This window comes from Pipistrellus hanaki (genome assembly GCF_964339955.1).
Source record: "Pipistrellus hanaki genome assembly, chromosome: 15".
NCBI classification, from domain to species: Eukaryota; Metazoa; Chordata; class Mammalia; order Chiroptera; family Vespertilionidae; genus Pipistrellus; species Pipistrellus hanaki.
Genome location: NC_140517.1, coordinates 46,462,167 through 46,477,625, shown reverse-complemented (window position 1 = coordinate 46,477,625; position 15,459 = coordinate 46,462,167). Strand labels below are relative to the sequence as shown.

General features: G+C 62.0%; 2 protein-coding genes across 6 annotated transcripts in view; both read left to right on the top strand.

The window, feature by feature from the left end:
- Nucleotides 1-82: 82 nt before the first annotated feature.
- On the top strand, nt 83-9,005 carry AKT1S1 (AKT1 substrate 1). Of its 5 annotated transcripts, none has more exons than XM_084906241.1 (5): nt 83-176; nt 3,494-3,879; nt 6,330-6,407; nt 6,502-6,671; nt 8,016-9,005. In XM_084906241.1, the coding sequence occupies exons 2-5, from the start codon at nt 3,501-3,503 to the stop codon at nt 8,157-8,159; spliced, it is 771 nt and encodes a 256-aa protein (XP_084762367.1). In that variant the 5' UTR covers nt 83-176; nt 3,494-3,500; the 3' UTR covers nt 8,160-9,005. The 5 variants fall into 5 exon arrangements, with proteins under 5 accessions (XP_084762367.1, XP_084762368.1, XP_084762365.1 ...); XM_084906242.1 differs by lacking the exon at nt 83-176 and adding an exon at nt 650-752; XM_084906239.1 differs by lacking the exon at nt 83-176 and adding an exon at nt 674-780.
- Nucleotides 9,006-10,001: 996 nt separating this feature from the next.
- PNKP (polynucleotide kinase 3'-phosphatase) overlaps nt 10,002-15,459 on the top strand; it is a gene marked incomplete at its 3' end in the record, with an annotated part of 5,618 nt that continues 160 nt past the window's right edge. The window contains 16 exon segments of the mRNA XM_084906896.1: nt 10,002-10,051; nt 10,313-10,467; nt 11,061-11,107; nt 11,429-11,773; nt 12,614-12,638; nt 12,641-12,692; nt 12,767-12,824; nt 12,924-13,031; nt 13,489-13,560; nt 14,083-14,131; nt 14,218-14,288; nt 14,574-14,666; nt 14,752-14,830; nt 14,833-14,847; nt 14,930-14,991; nt 15,119-15,277. Of these exon segments, the coding sequence (XP_084763022.1) occupies nt 10,326-10,467; nt 11,061-11,107; nt 11,429-11,773; nt 12,614-12,638; nt 12,641-12,692; nt 12,767-12,824; nt 12,924-13,031; nt 13,489-13,560; nt 14,083-14,131; nt 14,218-14,288; nt 14,574-14,666; nt 14,752-14,830; nt 14,833-14,847; nt 14,930-14,991; nt 15,119-15,277 (1,377 nt within the window). The 5' untranslated portion in view covers nt 10,002-10,051; nt 10,313-10,325.

Sequence of the window (15,459 nt, the reverse complement as noted above, 5' to 3'; positions counted from 1 at the left end):
ACGCCCACTCCTTCCCCCATATTGAGTGCTGGCATCGAAGCCAGAGAGGCGCCATGTTGCTTGAGGGCACGGGGAAGGACCGTCAGCTGAGGCCACGTTAATGGGGGGCAGTCTCCTCCCCTCTGCAGGGCACGAAGCGAGGTTCTGGAAAAGAGAAACCGAGAAAGGAGAAGAAGGTGAGAGAAGCTGTACATCGGAACACTTTAACCTCGCTGAGGGATTCGGGTTAACGGGATGAACCCGTCATATCCCCGGGAACGAAGCGCTCCCAGACGAATCCACGAGTCACCACCGCCTGAGAGAAATCATTCTGGGCTGGCTGCCATATTGAAGTTGGGCAAACCGAAGCAAGAAAGGCTGGCGTGTTGGATCTTTGCCAGTCTCGGTGCCGAAGGGGATAGGCCTGAGGGAGAGCCCGTATTCATGATGGTCAGATGATACATGTCATTTAGCGGGCATTGCTTTCTTCTTTTGTGGAAACGGTTGATTATCAGTTGAGGGACTGTGGTCCATACGCAGTCCGCCATATTTCTTGTGGTCACTCCCATCTTTCTTACGGGCACCCTGCTTCCGCCACTGCTCCTCTGAAGTCCGGTGAAGCCCCCGCGGCCATCTTTGTCTCGGGAGGCCTCCGCGGAGGAGGCGGGCCGTGCGGCATGGGGGCGGGTCCACGAGGCGGAAGTGACGCACGGCGCTGCCATGTCTTCTGAGGGCGGCGACGGCGCCAGGCCGGCCATGCTGGCTCCGGGCACGTGAGTGGAGGCGGCGTTGTGAGCCACGGTGCGGGGAGGACCTGGCGGTCCGGAGGCGTGGGGCGCGGGGAGGGCGAGCCGCTCTGGGGAGCGATAGAGCCTGCGGATGTCAAGGGGCAGAGGTCGTCCGGCGACCCCGCGCTGAGCGCTGGAGAGCGGCCGCGGGCATGAGCCGTCGTGTGTGAGCGGAGGCACAGCCTAGACAGTCTTGTCTTCCGGTCTTCAGGTCCATTAAGATTCTTTGCCTGTGAAGCTGGTCTCTAGGGTTGGGGGGTGCTGGGGCGGTGGGGGGAGGGTTGTCTCGGGGCGCCCTCACCCGTGTGAAGGCGGGACTTCCGGCGCTGTCCCCCATCTGGGCGGGACTTCCTGTTTTCTTTCTGGAGGAGTGGGTCTTCGCTGGCCTCGGGGGAGCTGGGGGGTCTCTGGGCCTCTGAGCGGCGGAGAAAGGCCCCCAGACGTTCACCTCCCCCCTGGACTACGGGTGCATCCTCCAGCGCCCCCACCTCGGAGCGGGAGGTTGGGGGTGGCACTGCCCGTGTTTCACAGGTGGTTGGAGCGGGGTCCACTGGCACCTCCTTCCTGGGTGGGTTTTCCCTCTTCCTCACCTCTTCCTGGAGTCGGCTTCTTCACCTCCTGACCTCAGAGGCCGACCCCCTTACCTCTTTCTGCCCTCCTTTTCCTCTCTCCCTGATCTTAAACTGCTCCCTCTGAGGGGAGGGGGTTCTCCATCTCTCAGCTCTTGGAAGGGGGCAGGACTAACTCCAGAAGCTGTAGGGACTGGAGACTCCCCAAGTCTTGGTTTCTTTCCTCGTGGGTGACTGACTCCAGAGAGTTCCCGGAGAGGGCTGCCTCGAACTCCTCCTTTTTTGTGCATGCTCTAGGATGGGGGACCCTCACCCCCATTGCCGTCTTTGCAGCCCGGCCGTTCAGTGAAGCTCTAGGACAGAGAGGAATTTAACCCTGGTGACCCCAGGAAGTGAGGACACCAGGCGCAGCACTGTGAGGCTGTGTGAGCTTGGACCAGTCATTTCCCGGCCCTGGGCTTCCGTTTCCACCCTCAGCGGGGCGGAGCGGCTGCGAGGCCGGAGCACCTGCCACTGCTATTAGGTTCCTGTCTACCCTCTCTGTCTGTGCCCCTCCAGGCCAGCGCCGGGAGCTCTCAGCCTCACTGTCCCCATCTTGACTAGGATCATAAACCTTTCCTCACCAGGAAGGCAGGGTGCCATCCCGGTGTTCAGAGAAGGGTTTGGCTTCAGACTGCCAGGTTCAGGCTCCAGCGCTCCTCCCCAGCTGTCCCCCCCCCCCCCCCCGGTCCCCACGCAGACCCTCCCCGGACCTCAGTTGCCCGTGTAAAGGGGGTGACACAGCTCCTCTCTGTAGGGCTGGCGAGAGGGTGGGCTGGTGGCACACGCAGGCCCCTGCCTGGCCCGAGGCAGGGCTCCGGGGCCTGTCGGGGCAGGTGCTGGCTGCCTCTCACTGGGTGGCCTCGCCAGGGTGAGCCCGGATGTCTGTTCCACGGAGCATATCTTTATTGTCAAACCGGGTGCCTTGGTTTTGAGAAACATTGTTTTTTTATTATTTCTTTAAGTATATTTTATTGGCCGAAACCGGTTTGGCTCAGTGGATAGAGCGTCGGCCTGCGGACTGAAGGGTCCCGGGTTCGATTCCGGTCAGGGGCATGTACCTTGGTTGCGGGCACATCCCCAGTGGGGGGTGTGCAGGAGGCAGCTGATCGATGATTCTCTCTCATCGATGTTTCTGACTCTGTTCCTCTCCCTTCCTCTGAGCCAAACCGGTTTTGACAGAAACAGTCTTGTAGGAAAGACAGAAGGCTTCCGGGCTGAGCCCAGGTGGGGACGGAAGCTCGCACACCGTTTTCTGATCAGCCCCACCCGCAGGTCTGTCTGCTGGGCCAGGCCTGCTGCTGGCTCAGCCAGGAGCCCGACGGCCCGCCCTCGGGGGCTCCCACAGGCTGGGAGGTGGGGGGGGGGGTCCAGACGTGCTCCCCAGGAGATGTGTCCTAGGATGGGCTCGCTCAGATCTTGGGGAGTCCCCAGAGCCAGGTGTGGGGTGACGCGGTCCAGAGGTGAGGGGAAGGAGGACAAGCAGATGGCAGACCAGGGGCCAGATGCGGGGAAGGCACCTGACCAAGGCCCCTGGAGCCTGCAGGGCTGTGACCTTGACCTAGGGGTTCTGGGGGGGGGGGCAGCTCCAGGCTGAAGGACCCCTGCAGAGCCGTGTGCTGGCCGCCCTGAGGCTGGGAGGCACCAGGAGAGGCTGGATGGTCAGGGCAGCGCTGTCCATAGAAATATAATACAAACAGAATGCCTGAGCTCACAATCCCCACAAGCCACGCCGAGTAAACAAAGCAGCTGAAGTTCGTTTTCACTAATTCAGTCCGAGTGCCTAAAATATTCCAACAAGTGATCGCCCGCCGACGGCTCTCGAGGTGTTTGCATCCCACTTGCACCCCATGTGGCTCACACACAGCACCTGTCACTCTGGACCTGCCGCACGGTGCTCCCTACTCCCCTGTGGCCGGTGCTCCCGGGGCAGGTCCAAGGGGAGGGGGGGTTGGGGGTTGAGGTTTGGAGGGGGAGGGATTGCAGGGGATGGGTTTGGGGGGAGACGTGGCCCTCAGCTGGGACAGGTGGGAGGGGGGAGGGTGTCTGGGGACAGGTGGACCCTGGGCTGAGGGCACAGTGAGCCGGCCCCAGCCCCCTGTCCTGCTCTGCCCGCAGGGCGCCGATGGCGACCGGCCGCCCGGAGGAGCTGTGGGAAGCCGTGGTGGGGGCCGCTGAGCGCTTCCGGGCCCACACGGGCATGGAGCTGGTGCTGCTGACGGCCGCGCCGCCCCCGCCCCCCCTCCCGGGGCCCTGCGCCTACGCCGCCCACGGCCGCGGGGCCCTGGCCGAGGCTGCCCGCCACTGCCTGCAGGACATCGCCCTGGCCCACAGGGCCGCCGCTGCCGCCCGGCCCCCCGGCCCCCCGCCCGCACCTCAGCCGCCCGGCCTGGCAGGGAGCCCGGCCCAGCTCGCCCTGCCCAGGGAGGAAGACAAGGAGGACGAGGATGAGCTGACAGAGACGGAGACCTCTGGGGAGCGGCTGGGCGTCAGCGATAACGGAGGTGAGAGGCACAGACGCCGGGCCTGGGCTGGCTCTGTGCTTGGCCAGTTGCCTGCACAGTAGGTTTTCCGGGGGAGGGAGGGACTGGCTGTCTCTGAGCCCTGAGGTTGGAGTCTCAGAGCCTGTGAGTCCTTGAGCAAGTCATTTTCCCTTTCTGAGCTTCCTTTTTCTTTTCTTTTCTTTTTTTTATATATATTTTATTGATTTTGTACAGATAGGAAAGGAGAGAGATAGAGAGTTAGAAACATCGATGAGAGTCATCGATCAGTTGCCTCTTGCACACCCCCTACTGGGGATATGCCCGCAACCAAGGTACATGCCCTTGACCGGAATCAAACCCAGGTCCCTTCAGTCCCCAAGCCGACGCTCTATCCATTGAGCCAAACCGGTCCCGGCCTTTTTTCTTTTTTAAAAAAATATATTTTATTTTTTATTATTATTATTATTTTTAAAATATATTTTATTGATTTTATACAGAGAGGAAGGGAGAGAGATAGAGATTTAGAAAAATCGATGAGAGAGTCATCGATCAGCTGCCTCCTGCACACCCCCTACCGGGGATATGCCTGCAACCAAGGCACATGCCCTTGACCGGAATCGAACCCGGGACCCTTCAGTCCCCAAGCCGACGCTCTATCCATTGAGCCAAACTGGTCCCGGCAATAAAATATATTTTATTGACTTTTTACAGAGAGGAAGGGAGAGGGAGAATTAGAAACATCGATGAGAGAAATATCAATCAGCTGCCTCCTGCACACCCCCTACTGGGGATGTGTCCACAGCCAAGGTACATGCCCCTGACCGGAATCGAACCCGGGACCCTTCAGTCTGCAGGCCGATGCTCCATCCATTGAGCCATACCGGTCAGGCCTGAGCTTCACTTTTCTTACGCGGTGCTGGACACAGACATACTGCCAGCTCCTGGGACTCCTGGTCCAGCCAGAGACCTGGAGTCCGGCATGAGGCTCGCCCTGTATAGGCTTTGGGGTTGGGGGTAGGGGAACCGCCCGAGCTGGAATCACGAGCAAAACAGGGTTTATTTCAAATCGGGATGCCTGGTGCCTATGAGGACAGGATCGGCGTTAAAGGGGAATCAGGGATGCCAGCAACAGCTGAGGAAGCCAGGGGAGGGAGCAACAGGCAGTTTTAGGGGGAATCTCGAGGTTGGATACTTCCCAGAGACTGGACTGTAACGTTAGGGTTTTGAAGAGTGAGTAGGAGTTTGCAGGGGGCTCAGTAAATAGTCACCCGTTTGTTTTTGTTACTGTCAATAGCTGGCCTCCTCACTGCTGTGAGGAGGAAGCCTGCACAGGGTTAAGGGCACAGACTGGAGCCATGTGGCCTGAGTTCAGATGCCATGACACCCTGGATTTGCTGGGACTTCAGGCAGGCGGCTGAACCTCTGTGCCGTCAGGTTTCCGTTATGTCAAGCAGCAATCATAATCATCTTATATTCTCTCATCCCAAACAGACCTTCCGCAGGGGGTGGGAATGTGAGCCACGGGCTGTGTTAGGCCCTAGAAATCCTTTGGTCTGGCCCTGCCCAGGCATTAGGGGTTAATTAGATGTTTGGTCAAATACAGCAGGCTAGTTTTTTAAAATACATTTTTATTGATTTCAGAGAAGAAGGGGAAGAGAGAGAGAAACATCAGTGATGAGAGAGAATCATCGATTGGCTGCCCCCTGTAGGCCCACTACTCCCACAATCTAGGCATATGCCCTGGACCGGCATCAAACCCGGGACCCTCAGTCCACAGGCTGACGCTCTATCCACTGAGCCAAACAGGCCAGGGCAAGCAGGCTAGTTTTTAAGCTGATAATTTTGCACGGCCTGTGTGTGATGTTATAAACACCCAAATGGCCCGTGGCAGGTTCCCCACTCCTGCCTTCCAGACTTCTGTTCAGCCAGTTGCTTCCACCTGAGAGTGTAACAGACAGAAACTAGATCTGTTTCTGTGGATGACCAGGCAGATAACCAGCGGGTGACCAGGCAGATAACCAGCGGATGACCAGGCAGATAATCAGTGGATGACCAGGCAGATAACCATCGGCTGACCAGGCAGATAACCAGCGGATGACTAGGCAGATAACCAGCGGCTGACCAGGCAGATAACCAGCGGTTGACCAGGCAGATAACCAGCGGGTAACCAGGCAGATGACCGGCAGATGACCAGGCAGATAACCAGCGGATGACCAGGCAGATAACCAGTGGATGACCAGGCAGATAACCAGCGGCTAACCAGGCAGATGACCGGCGGGTAACCAGGCAGATGACCGGCAGATAACCGGCAGATGACCAGCAGATAAGCAGCGGCAGGGTGTTGGAGGCAGAGGGAATGGTAGTTCCAGAACCCCGAGGTTTGCCAGGGCCTGGCCAGTGCAGGGAGCGGGAGGGGGGCTGGGAGGGGGGCTGGAGGCGGGACTGACGGCCGGCCGCCCCGCCCCGCGCAGGGCTCTTCGTGATGGACGAGGACGCCACGCTGCAGGACCTGCCGCCCTTCTGCGAGTCGGACCCGGAGAGCACGGACGGTGAGTGCCCCGCGGTCCCCGCGCCCGGTGGGGGTGGGGTGCGGGCGGAGTCTGGACGGAGGAGGGACCGAGGTGAAGCACGCCTTCTCTCCAGACGGCAGCCTGAGCGAGGAGACCCCCACCAGCCTGTCCGCCTACGCGGTGCCCCTGGCCTCAGCCCTGCCCACCCAGCAGTACGCCCGGTCCCTGCCTGTGTCCGTGCCCATCTGGACCTTCAAGGAAAAGAGGACAGAAGCTCGGTCATCGGATGAAGAGAACGGGCCGGTGAGGGGCAAACGGGAGGGGCAGGGGGAGGTGGGAAGGGCGCAGCCACCTCCTCCGGGAAGTCCTCAGACACGGGCGCCACGGTTCATGGGATCAGTCCTACCTCCCCCTCACCAGGCCAGAGCCATGCAGTGCTGAGTACCACGGCCTCACAGCGTGCCCCACTGTCTTGCAGAGAAAGACATGAGCTGTTCTGTTTCCAGGAACAGCTCCATGTATGGAATGCATGTTGCACGCAGGCACAGGATTTTGGTATCCCCTCCAGCTGGGGAAACTGAGGCTCAGAGGGGCCTGATCACCTTCCATACGCACCCTTGTCTGCTGTTCTTCCTGTATGATCCTACATACCATTTCCCCGAAAATAAGACAGTGTCTTATATTTTTTTTCCCAAAGTTGCGCTAGGTCTTATTTTCAGGGGATGTCTTATCTTTCCATGCGCTAGGTCTTATTTTCGGAGGATGTCTTATTTTCGGGGAAACACGGTATGCAGCTCCTGGGGTGGCCGGGGCGGGTCATCATCGCCCCTTCACTGAAGCTCCTGGAGCAGGGGAAACCGAGGCACCGAGAATACATGTGACTTCCTCAAGGCCTCAGTCTGTCGGGCAGAGCTGGGGCGGAGGCCCTGGTCCCAGGTGGACCCCTGGCTCCTCAGTGGCCGCAGTCACACACTGGCGGGTCCAGCAGCGGCTGCCGCCCGGGGTGCCACTGGTGCGGACACTGTTCATGAACAGCGTTCAAGGCCTGAGCTCCCGCCTGGGCTGGTCTCTGAACAGGCGTCGGTGGCCTCCACCTGCGGGGGGCCAGGCCCAGCTTGGGGTGCAGGGACTAAGGGAGGTGGACGAGGTGGGACTGCAGGCAGAATGACAGGACCCTCAGCTGGAGGCTGACGGAGAGGGACCCTCATACCGCTCCGGCCACGTGGTAGCCCGCCCTCGCTGAGCTGTCCTTGTGGGTTTTCTCCGAGGAGGAGACTGAAGCCTTCGGGGGGGGGGGGGGGTGTGAGGTCCCCGAGGACAGCTAGGGGGTGGCACCTGCCTGATCTCCAACCCAAACCCTTAGAGTGAGGCCCTCTGGGGGCGCCCAGCCTGATGTCAGCAGAGGAGCGGCACTCCGCTGCAGGGGAGAGGGGCAGGAAGGCTTCTTGGAGGAGGTGGTGTTTGGACGGGTAGGAAGGTCCTATATGGAGCAACAGGGTGAAGGGCCTTGCGGCCATGGACATCGCGGGGGGAAAGTACTCGGAGGGGCCCTGGAGCCCGGGGTGCAGGCACTGACTGCCAGGGTTGCAAGCTGAGGTGGGAAACGGGGCGCCACTGAGGGTGCTGACCATCCATGTCCTCCCGCAGCCCTCCTCGCCGGACCTGGACCGCATCGCGGCCAGCATGCGCGCGTTGGTGATGCGGGAGGCCGAGGACACCCAGGTCTTCGGGGACCTGCCACGACCGCGACTAAACACCAGCGACTTCCAGAAGCTGATCCGGAAATACTGAGGCCCCGAGAGCCTCCTGGCCCAGTGTCCGTCCTACACTACACGCCCCGCCCCCAGGCCCGCCAATCGGAGGCCGATCCCTCTCAGCCTCCCACCCCCTTCTGCGCGGGGTGGGGCCTGTCCGGTGCCCACAGGCTGTCGCCCCTTTTCCTGCCCAGCGACACATGGTTTCTATTAAGGGACTGGCTTGCTCTCCAATCGGGAGTGGCCAGTTCTAAACCCTAAGTGGGTGGAGTCGCGTCGTTTTCTGCCTAGCGACAAGGGCTTTGCTCGCACGGCATTGGCTCTAACCGAAGCGTAGCCAAGGCCCAGGATTGGGTGGTGGCGCTCCGGGCAGCTTCATTTGATTGGCTGGAACCCTGTAAAGGTCTACGCCAATCTGCCAGTCACCACTTGCCCTTCCTAGATTCTCCTACCTGATTGGGTCCTGCCTCCTGGGGGCGTGGCCAAGCCCTTCTGTGCCCAGGATTAGCCTGTGGCCTTAAATTTAGGTTCTTGACACTACTGGGGCTAAGACCGTTTTTTGTTGTTTTTTTTTACTAAGTCCTGACAACTGGTCTCTGGCCCCTCGGGGACGGCCCGGTCCTGTCCCGGCGTCTGACACTCACGGGTCCGTCCCACACAGCCTGCCAATCGGAAGCCTGGCCTTTCATCCAGGCCGTTACCAGCTCCCGCCCCGCTCCCCTTCCCCCACAGGTGCCTTAAAGGGCCCTTGTCCACCCACGGTGGGGGGCAGGGGCCCCCGCTCTCCGGCCCTGATGTCGGGGGAGTTGGGGGGGTGGGGATCGAGAGTTGGGAGGGGCGCTCTGAGATTAAAGAGTCTTACCTCTGTTAAATGAGCTTGAAATGTGTTGTGGATGTTTATTCAACAAACTTTCTGAAGTCGAATGAACAGCATCTCATTATCGCTGTAAAGTCGGAAGTGGGGACTGTCCCCATTTTACAGATAAAAAGGATATTCATGCGGTGGGAGTCCCGTTTACCATGATCCCCAGTCTTACGGGCAGGCAGGGAGGGGGCTGAATGTTGAAACCGGAATTTGACTGAGCCGACATAGTCCCCAGCAAAGCCCGGATGCCTCCTGCCGAGCCCGGGAGTTTTCTGCCACAAGAGCTGGAGTTAGAGAACCCGCGGCCCTGGCCCAGGGTCCTCAGCCCCCAGAGGCATGCCCTGGGCAAGACTTAAACTGGGCTAACCAGCACCCAAACACAGGTTATTTACGTGGATTAACTCCTTTAATCTTCCTAGTAACTCCACGAAGTGAAACGGTCATTCCCACTTTATAGATAAGAAAACCGCAGCATTGGAAGTAGGGGTTCTGTCGGGGGTGAGGGTTTCTTCGATTGCCAATGCTCATTAAACGGGGAAGAAAACTCGCTGTAACTATTTCCAGCAAAGGGAATGAAAGCTAGACTTCTTGCCGAAACCGGTTTGGCTCAGTGGATAGAGTGTCAGTCTGCGGATTGCAAGGTCCAGGGTTCGATTCTGGTCAAGGGCATGTACTTTGGTTGCAGCCACATCCCCATTTGGGGTTGTGCAGGAGGCAGCTGGTTGATGTTTCTCATCAATGTTTCTGGCTCTCTATCCCTCTACCTCTCCCTCTCTGTAAAAAATCAATAAAATATATATTAAAAATTAAAAAAAAAAAAAAGGTAGACTTCTTGGTGGAAATAGAATCTGCAACAGAGGATCAGCACCCCCTACTGGCGGGAGCCTCACACTGCAGCGAGAGGGACGGAGGTCAGCGCGGCCGCGGGACCGCAGGGGCTAAAGGGCTGAGGGGGCGTGGCTTCCGCGGCGGGAGGAGCTCTGAGGCCCCGCCCCCTCGTCCAGGGCCGGGCATTTCCGTCCCGCAAAACGGGAGCCGCAGGCGGAGGGAGTGAGCGGAGCACGGTGAGCGTCTGGCCCAGGCGGGAGCGCGCGAGGTCCTTGTCCTTTGCCCTTTGCCCTGGGACATAGGGGTCCTCGCTCCCCGAGCACCACCCGGGCGGCGTCCCCGGGGATTCGGCGCGAGCTCTGGGCCGGCGGGTGGGTGGGATCTCCAGAGCGTTCAGCGGCTGGAGGGAATTCCTGATGGAGGGACGGGAGGAGGCGGGACTTCCTGTAGCCACTGAAAGCGACTTGCCACCCAAACATGCACCTGCTTGCCCTTAGGCCGGCGGCCGGGATGGAAGCCAGGGGCCACCTGTGGCTGGAGAGCCCCCCCGGGGGAGTGCCCCCCATCTTCCTGCCCACGGGCGGGCAAGCCCTGGTCCTGGGCCGGGGACCCCTGACCAAAGTTACCGACCGGAAGTGCTCCAGAAACCAAGGTAGGCAGGGGCTGGGCCCGAGCGGAAAGAGGTGTGCCCTGTTTCCGGAGCGAAAGATGCACCGTCAGTTCCCTAAAGCGCATTTGCAGAGCCAGGAGGTGGAATCGTAGGGTGCGGCCGGCCCTGAGGTTGGCAGGTGCACCGTTCAGGAGGAAAAGGCGTGCCTGGCCTGGGATGCAGGCTCCCGGGGCATTGTCAGCGGGCAGAGAAGGATGCTCAGGCCGCCGTGAGCGGCCGAGTCAGGCTGCGACCCTTGTCAAGGGGAGAGCCGATCTCGTGGCGGGAAGTCCATGCTGCTGAGCAGGGGCGAGTGATAACGGGGCAAGCCCCAGCCCTGCACCCGCCATACTGCTCGACAGAGAAGCCAGTTCTCTCCAGAACCATGCCCGCCCCGTCCCTAGGCCAGGACCAGCGCCACAGGCCGTCCTACGGCCCTTGTCTGGTGACTGCATGTCGAGGAGTGAGCCAAGCCCATTTAGAAATGAACGGTGCTGTAGCGCCATCCTGTGGCCTGAAGCTGGCCGTGCCCCCGGGTGATGAGGGGTTCCCTCCCACGGAGAGGCATAGCCTGACTCCACCCTCTCCACACGCAGTGGAGCTGGTCGCAGACCCGGAGGCTCGGACCGTGGCTGTGAAACAGGTACCGGTTCCTCAGCCATGTCTGCAGGTGGGGCCGGGGAGGAGCAGGCCCGGTGGGACCTCCGGCTGGAAGGGAAGCAGGCGTGCCCCGTAAGGAAGTCCCCGGTGTGGCCCGCCTCAGTGCAGTAGCATCTGCATTTAAATTGGGCAACACCGCGCGCCTGTGACCTTTCCAACGCCCTGATTGGCGGTGCACAGGGAAGAGGCGGGGCTTAGGGATCTGATTGGCTGTAGAGAAAGGCCAGCCCTCTCCTGGTTGATTGATTGGAGGTTGGGGGGGGGGAGGTGGAGCCAGTCCCAGCTCTTTTCTATTCCTTTGCAGCTGGGAGTTAACCCCTCAACGGTGGGGACCCAGGAGCTGAAGCTGGGGTCAGAGGGCTCTCTGGGGGTGGGGGACACGCTGTACTTGGTCAATGGCCTCTACCCGCTGACCCTGCGCTGGGAAGAGGCCCCCGTGCCGGAATCCCAGCCAGATACTCCACCCGGCACCCCTCCGGCGGCCCCAACTGAGGAGGAGGAGGAAGAGAAGGAGGAGAAGGAGGAGGGGGAAAAAGAGGAGGAGGAGGATGAACCGCAGAAAAAGCGAGTGCGGAAGTCGTCCCCTGGCTGGGAGAGCTTCGAGAAGCTGCTGGTGTTCACCGCACCTGGGGTGAAGGCCCGGAGCAAGGTGAGGGCCACGCTGGGATCTGAGGGAGCTGTGTGTCCCTGGGCCGGTCACTCAACCTCTCTGAGCCGTCACTTTTCTGACCAATGGACCGGATAAATTCCGGGGTTGTAGTGAGCATGGGGGGGAATCCATGTATATCCACGCCTGCCTGATCCATGGTAACCACCCTGTAACCATAGCAACGACTGGGGTTATTTTAGCAGGAGCTTTTATGATGAGTATTTCCTAGGTCCAGAGAAGTCCTAATCCAATTGCTGTTGCACCACATTCTGAGCCCCTTTTTTCTCACCAGTAAATGGGGAATGCACAAACACCAGTTCACACCTCAACAGCACTCAGCCCTCGTCTCATTTACACGGTTATTAGCCCTTCAAGCGGAGATGGTCAGGGTAGTACATGGGCTCCATTGTAAACATGGAATCTAGCCTAACTGGTGTGGCTCAATGATAGAGCGCCGGCCTGCAGACTGAAGGGTCCCAGGTTCGATTCCCGCCAAGGGCACATGTCTGGGTTGCAGGCTGGATCCCCGGCAGGGGGCGTGCAGGAGGCAGCCGATCAATGATTCTCATCATTGATGTTTCTATCTCCCTCTCCCTTCCTCTCTAAAATCAATAAAAAAAATATTTTTAAATTTTTTTTAAAAAAAGATGGAATACTGAGTGTGTAGGGAGAATAGGAGCCGGAAAGGGAAGGCTTCGGGCTCTGCATTCAGGCACTGGGGTGCACCTCGCTGTGCCTGTCGTTATGTACGTGTAGGCTCCCTGACTCACAGGGTCGGTGTGTACCAGCCTGGGAGTGAGGGGGTCAGAGGGGTCACTGTCCTTTTCTCGGTGACGCCAGGTGGCCGGCTTTGACATGGACGGGACCTCATCACCACGCGCTCCGGGAAGGTCTTTCCCACCGGCCCCAGCGACTGGAGGTGATTAGCAGGGAAGGGGGTGAATGAGGCTCCCTCCGGCCCTGGGTCACCTCGCCACCTTCCTGTCCACCCAGGATCTTGTACCCCGAGATCCCACGTAAGCTCCGGGAGCTGGACGCCGACGGCTACAAGGTGTGTGTGTGTGTGTGTGTGTGTGTGTGTCCCCGGCCATGGGGCAGGCTGGGCCGGGGCTGGGCATGGTGAGGGCACTGATACCCATCTGCTCCCCAGCTGGTGATCTTCACCAACCAGATGGGCATCGGGCGTGGGAAGCTGTCGGCAGAGGAGTTCAAGGCCAAGGCGGAGGCCGTGCTGGGGAAGCTGGGGGTCCCCGTCCAGGTACGGCTGCCGGGGGCTGCGCAGGGGGCCGCGCGGGGAGGGGCGGGTCCCGGGTGGGACTATGGGGGCAGAGGGGTCCCCGTCCAGGTACGGCTGCCGGGGGCTGCGCAGGGGGGCCACGCGGGGAGGGGCGGGTCCCGGGTGGGACTATGGGGGCAGAGGGGTCCCCGTCCAGGTACGGCTGCCGGGGGCTGCGCAGGGGGGCCGCGCGGGGAGGGGCGGGTCCCGGGCGGGACTATGGGGGCAGAGGGGTCCCCGTCCAGGTACAGCTGCCGGGGGCTGCGCGGGGAGAGGGCCGGGTCCCGGGTGGGCTTGTGGGGACAGAAACCGTCGTGAGTGGCGAGTTTGGGGCCGTGGGAGCTCTCCTGGGGGGAGGGTTGGTGGAGCCCCTGGGGTCCTGAATGGCCTTGAAGGACTCGGTGCTGGAGGAGGAACGGTGTCTGACCCCCGTCCACAGGTGCTGGTGGCCACACACGCCGGCTTGTACCGGAAGCCAGTGACTGGCATGTGGGACCACCTGCAGGAGCAGGTGAGCCACGCCCCCACCGCTCCATTTCCCCGCGAAGCCCCGCACCCCGCCTAGCCTCCGCGCTGTCACCAGCCGGCACCCTCCTCCCGCGGCCTCCCTTTCCACGCTGGCGCTCGGCCTCTCGGAGGCAGGGAGGCCAGTGGCCTTCGCTGAGAAGCGGGCGGGGTCAGGCCTCAGCCGCTCGCCGGGCTGCTGTCCCCTCGCCTGGCCCTGGGGGACGGGGACGGGGGTGTGACTGCGGTGCCCTTGGGGCGGAGGCTCCGGGAGGGAGGGAGCCAGGAGGGTGTGTAGGTTCGATGGGCCTCCCGGGCCGGAGTCACAGGAGCCAGTGCCGAGCCGTGTGCTAGGGCCGGGGTGGGGCCGGTGGGCGCAGGCAGGCCCGCCCGGGGAACCCTCCGGCCTCCGGGAGGGCGTCCACAGGAGGCGGCGCCCTCTGGCGGCGGAGAGGGGACTGCGCCTGCTGCAGTGGGCACGGGTGGGTGGGCACAGGCGTGGGCTCCTCAGGCGGCTGTCTGCCCCCAGGCCAACGAGGGCGTGCCCATCTCCGTGGGGGACAGCGTCTTCGTGGGAGGTAAGGCGGGGGACATGGGGTGGCCACGGAGGGCAGGCTGATGGCGGGCACGCGGGCCTGAGGCCGATGTGCCCTCTGCGTTCCAGACGCAGCTGGACGCCCCGCCAACTGGGCCCCCGATCGGAAAAAGAAAGACTTCTCCTGTGCAGACCGCCTGGTGAGCGCCCCCCAGCACCCCCGCCCCCCTCAGCACCCCCACCCCGGCCCCCACCCCCGTCTAACCTCCCCCCTCCCCCCAGGTCAACCCCCCCAGCACCCCCACCCCGGCCCCCACCCCCCTCAGCACCCCCACCCCGGCCCCCAGCCCCCCCAGCACCCCCACCCCCCTCAGCACCCCCACCCCGGCCCCCACCCCCGTCTAACCTCCCCCCTCCCCCCAGTTCGCCCCCCTCAGCACCCCCACCCCGGCCCCCACCCCCCGCCTAACCCCCCCTCCCCCCAGTTCGCCCTCAACCTGGGCCTGCCCTTCGCCTCCCCGGAGGAGTTCTTCCTCAAGTGGCCGGCGGCCGGCTTCGAGCTCCCAGCCTTCGACCCGGTGAGGCCCGTGGCCGGGTGTGTGTGGGGGGTGTGCCAGGGGAGGGGCCCCCCTCATGTCTGTCCGTCCGTCCCTCTGTCCCCAGAGGACGGTCCCCTCCTCAGGGCCGCTCTACCTGCCCGAGTCCAGCTCCCTCCTGAGCTCCGACCCCGAGGTGGTGGTCGCCGTGGATTTCCTGGGGGTGAGATGCCCTGACCCCTGACCCCTGACCCCAGGAGCTCTGACCCCCTGCGCTCGCACTGACACTGCCCCCCCCCCCCCAGCCGGGAAGTCCACCTTCCTCCAGGAGCACCTCGTGTCCGCAGGCTACGTCCACGTGAACAGGGTGGGTCCGCGGCCGCCCCCCGTCCTCTCCCGGCTGGGCCCACCCCGTGGACCCTTGTCCGTGTGTGTGTGTGTGTGTGTGTGTGTGTGTCCCGTCCCCTCCGAGTGACCTGCGCCCCCTGTGCCAGGACACCCTGGGGACCTGGCAGCGCTGTGTGGCCGCCTGTGAGGCCGCCCTGAAGCAGAGGAAGCGGGTTGTGATCGACAACACAAACCCGGACCCCGCGAGCAGAGCCAGGTGCGGGGCCCCGGGGAGGCCCGTGTGTGTGTGTGTGTGTGTGGGGGGGGTGTGTGTGTGTGTGTGTGTGTGTGTGTGGGGTGTGTGTGTGTGTGTGGGGGGGTGTGGGGTGTGTGTGTGTGTGGGGGGTGTGTGTGTGTGTGGGGGGTGTGTGTGTGTGTGGGGGGTGTGTGTGTGTGTGGGGGGTGTGTGTGTGTGTGGGGGGTGTGTGTGTGTGTGGGGTGTGTGTGT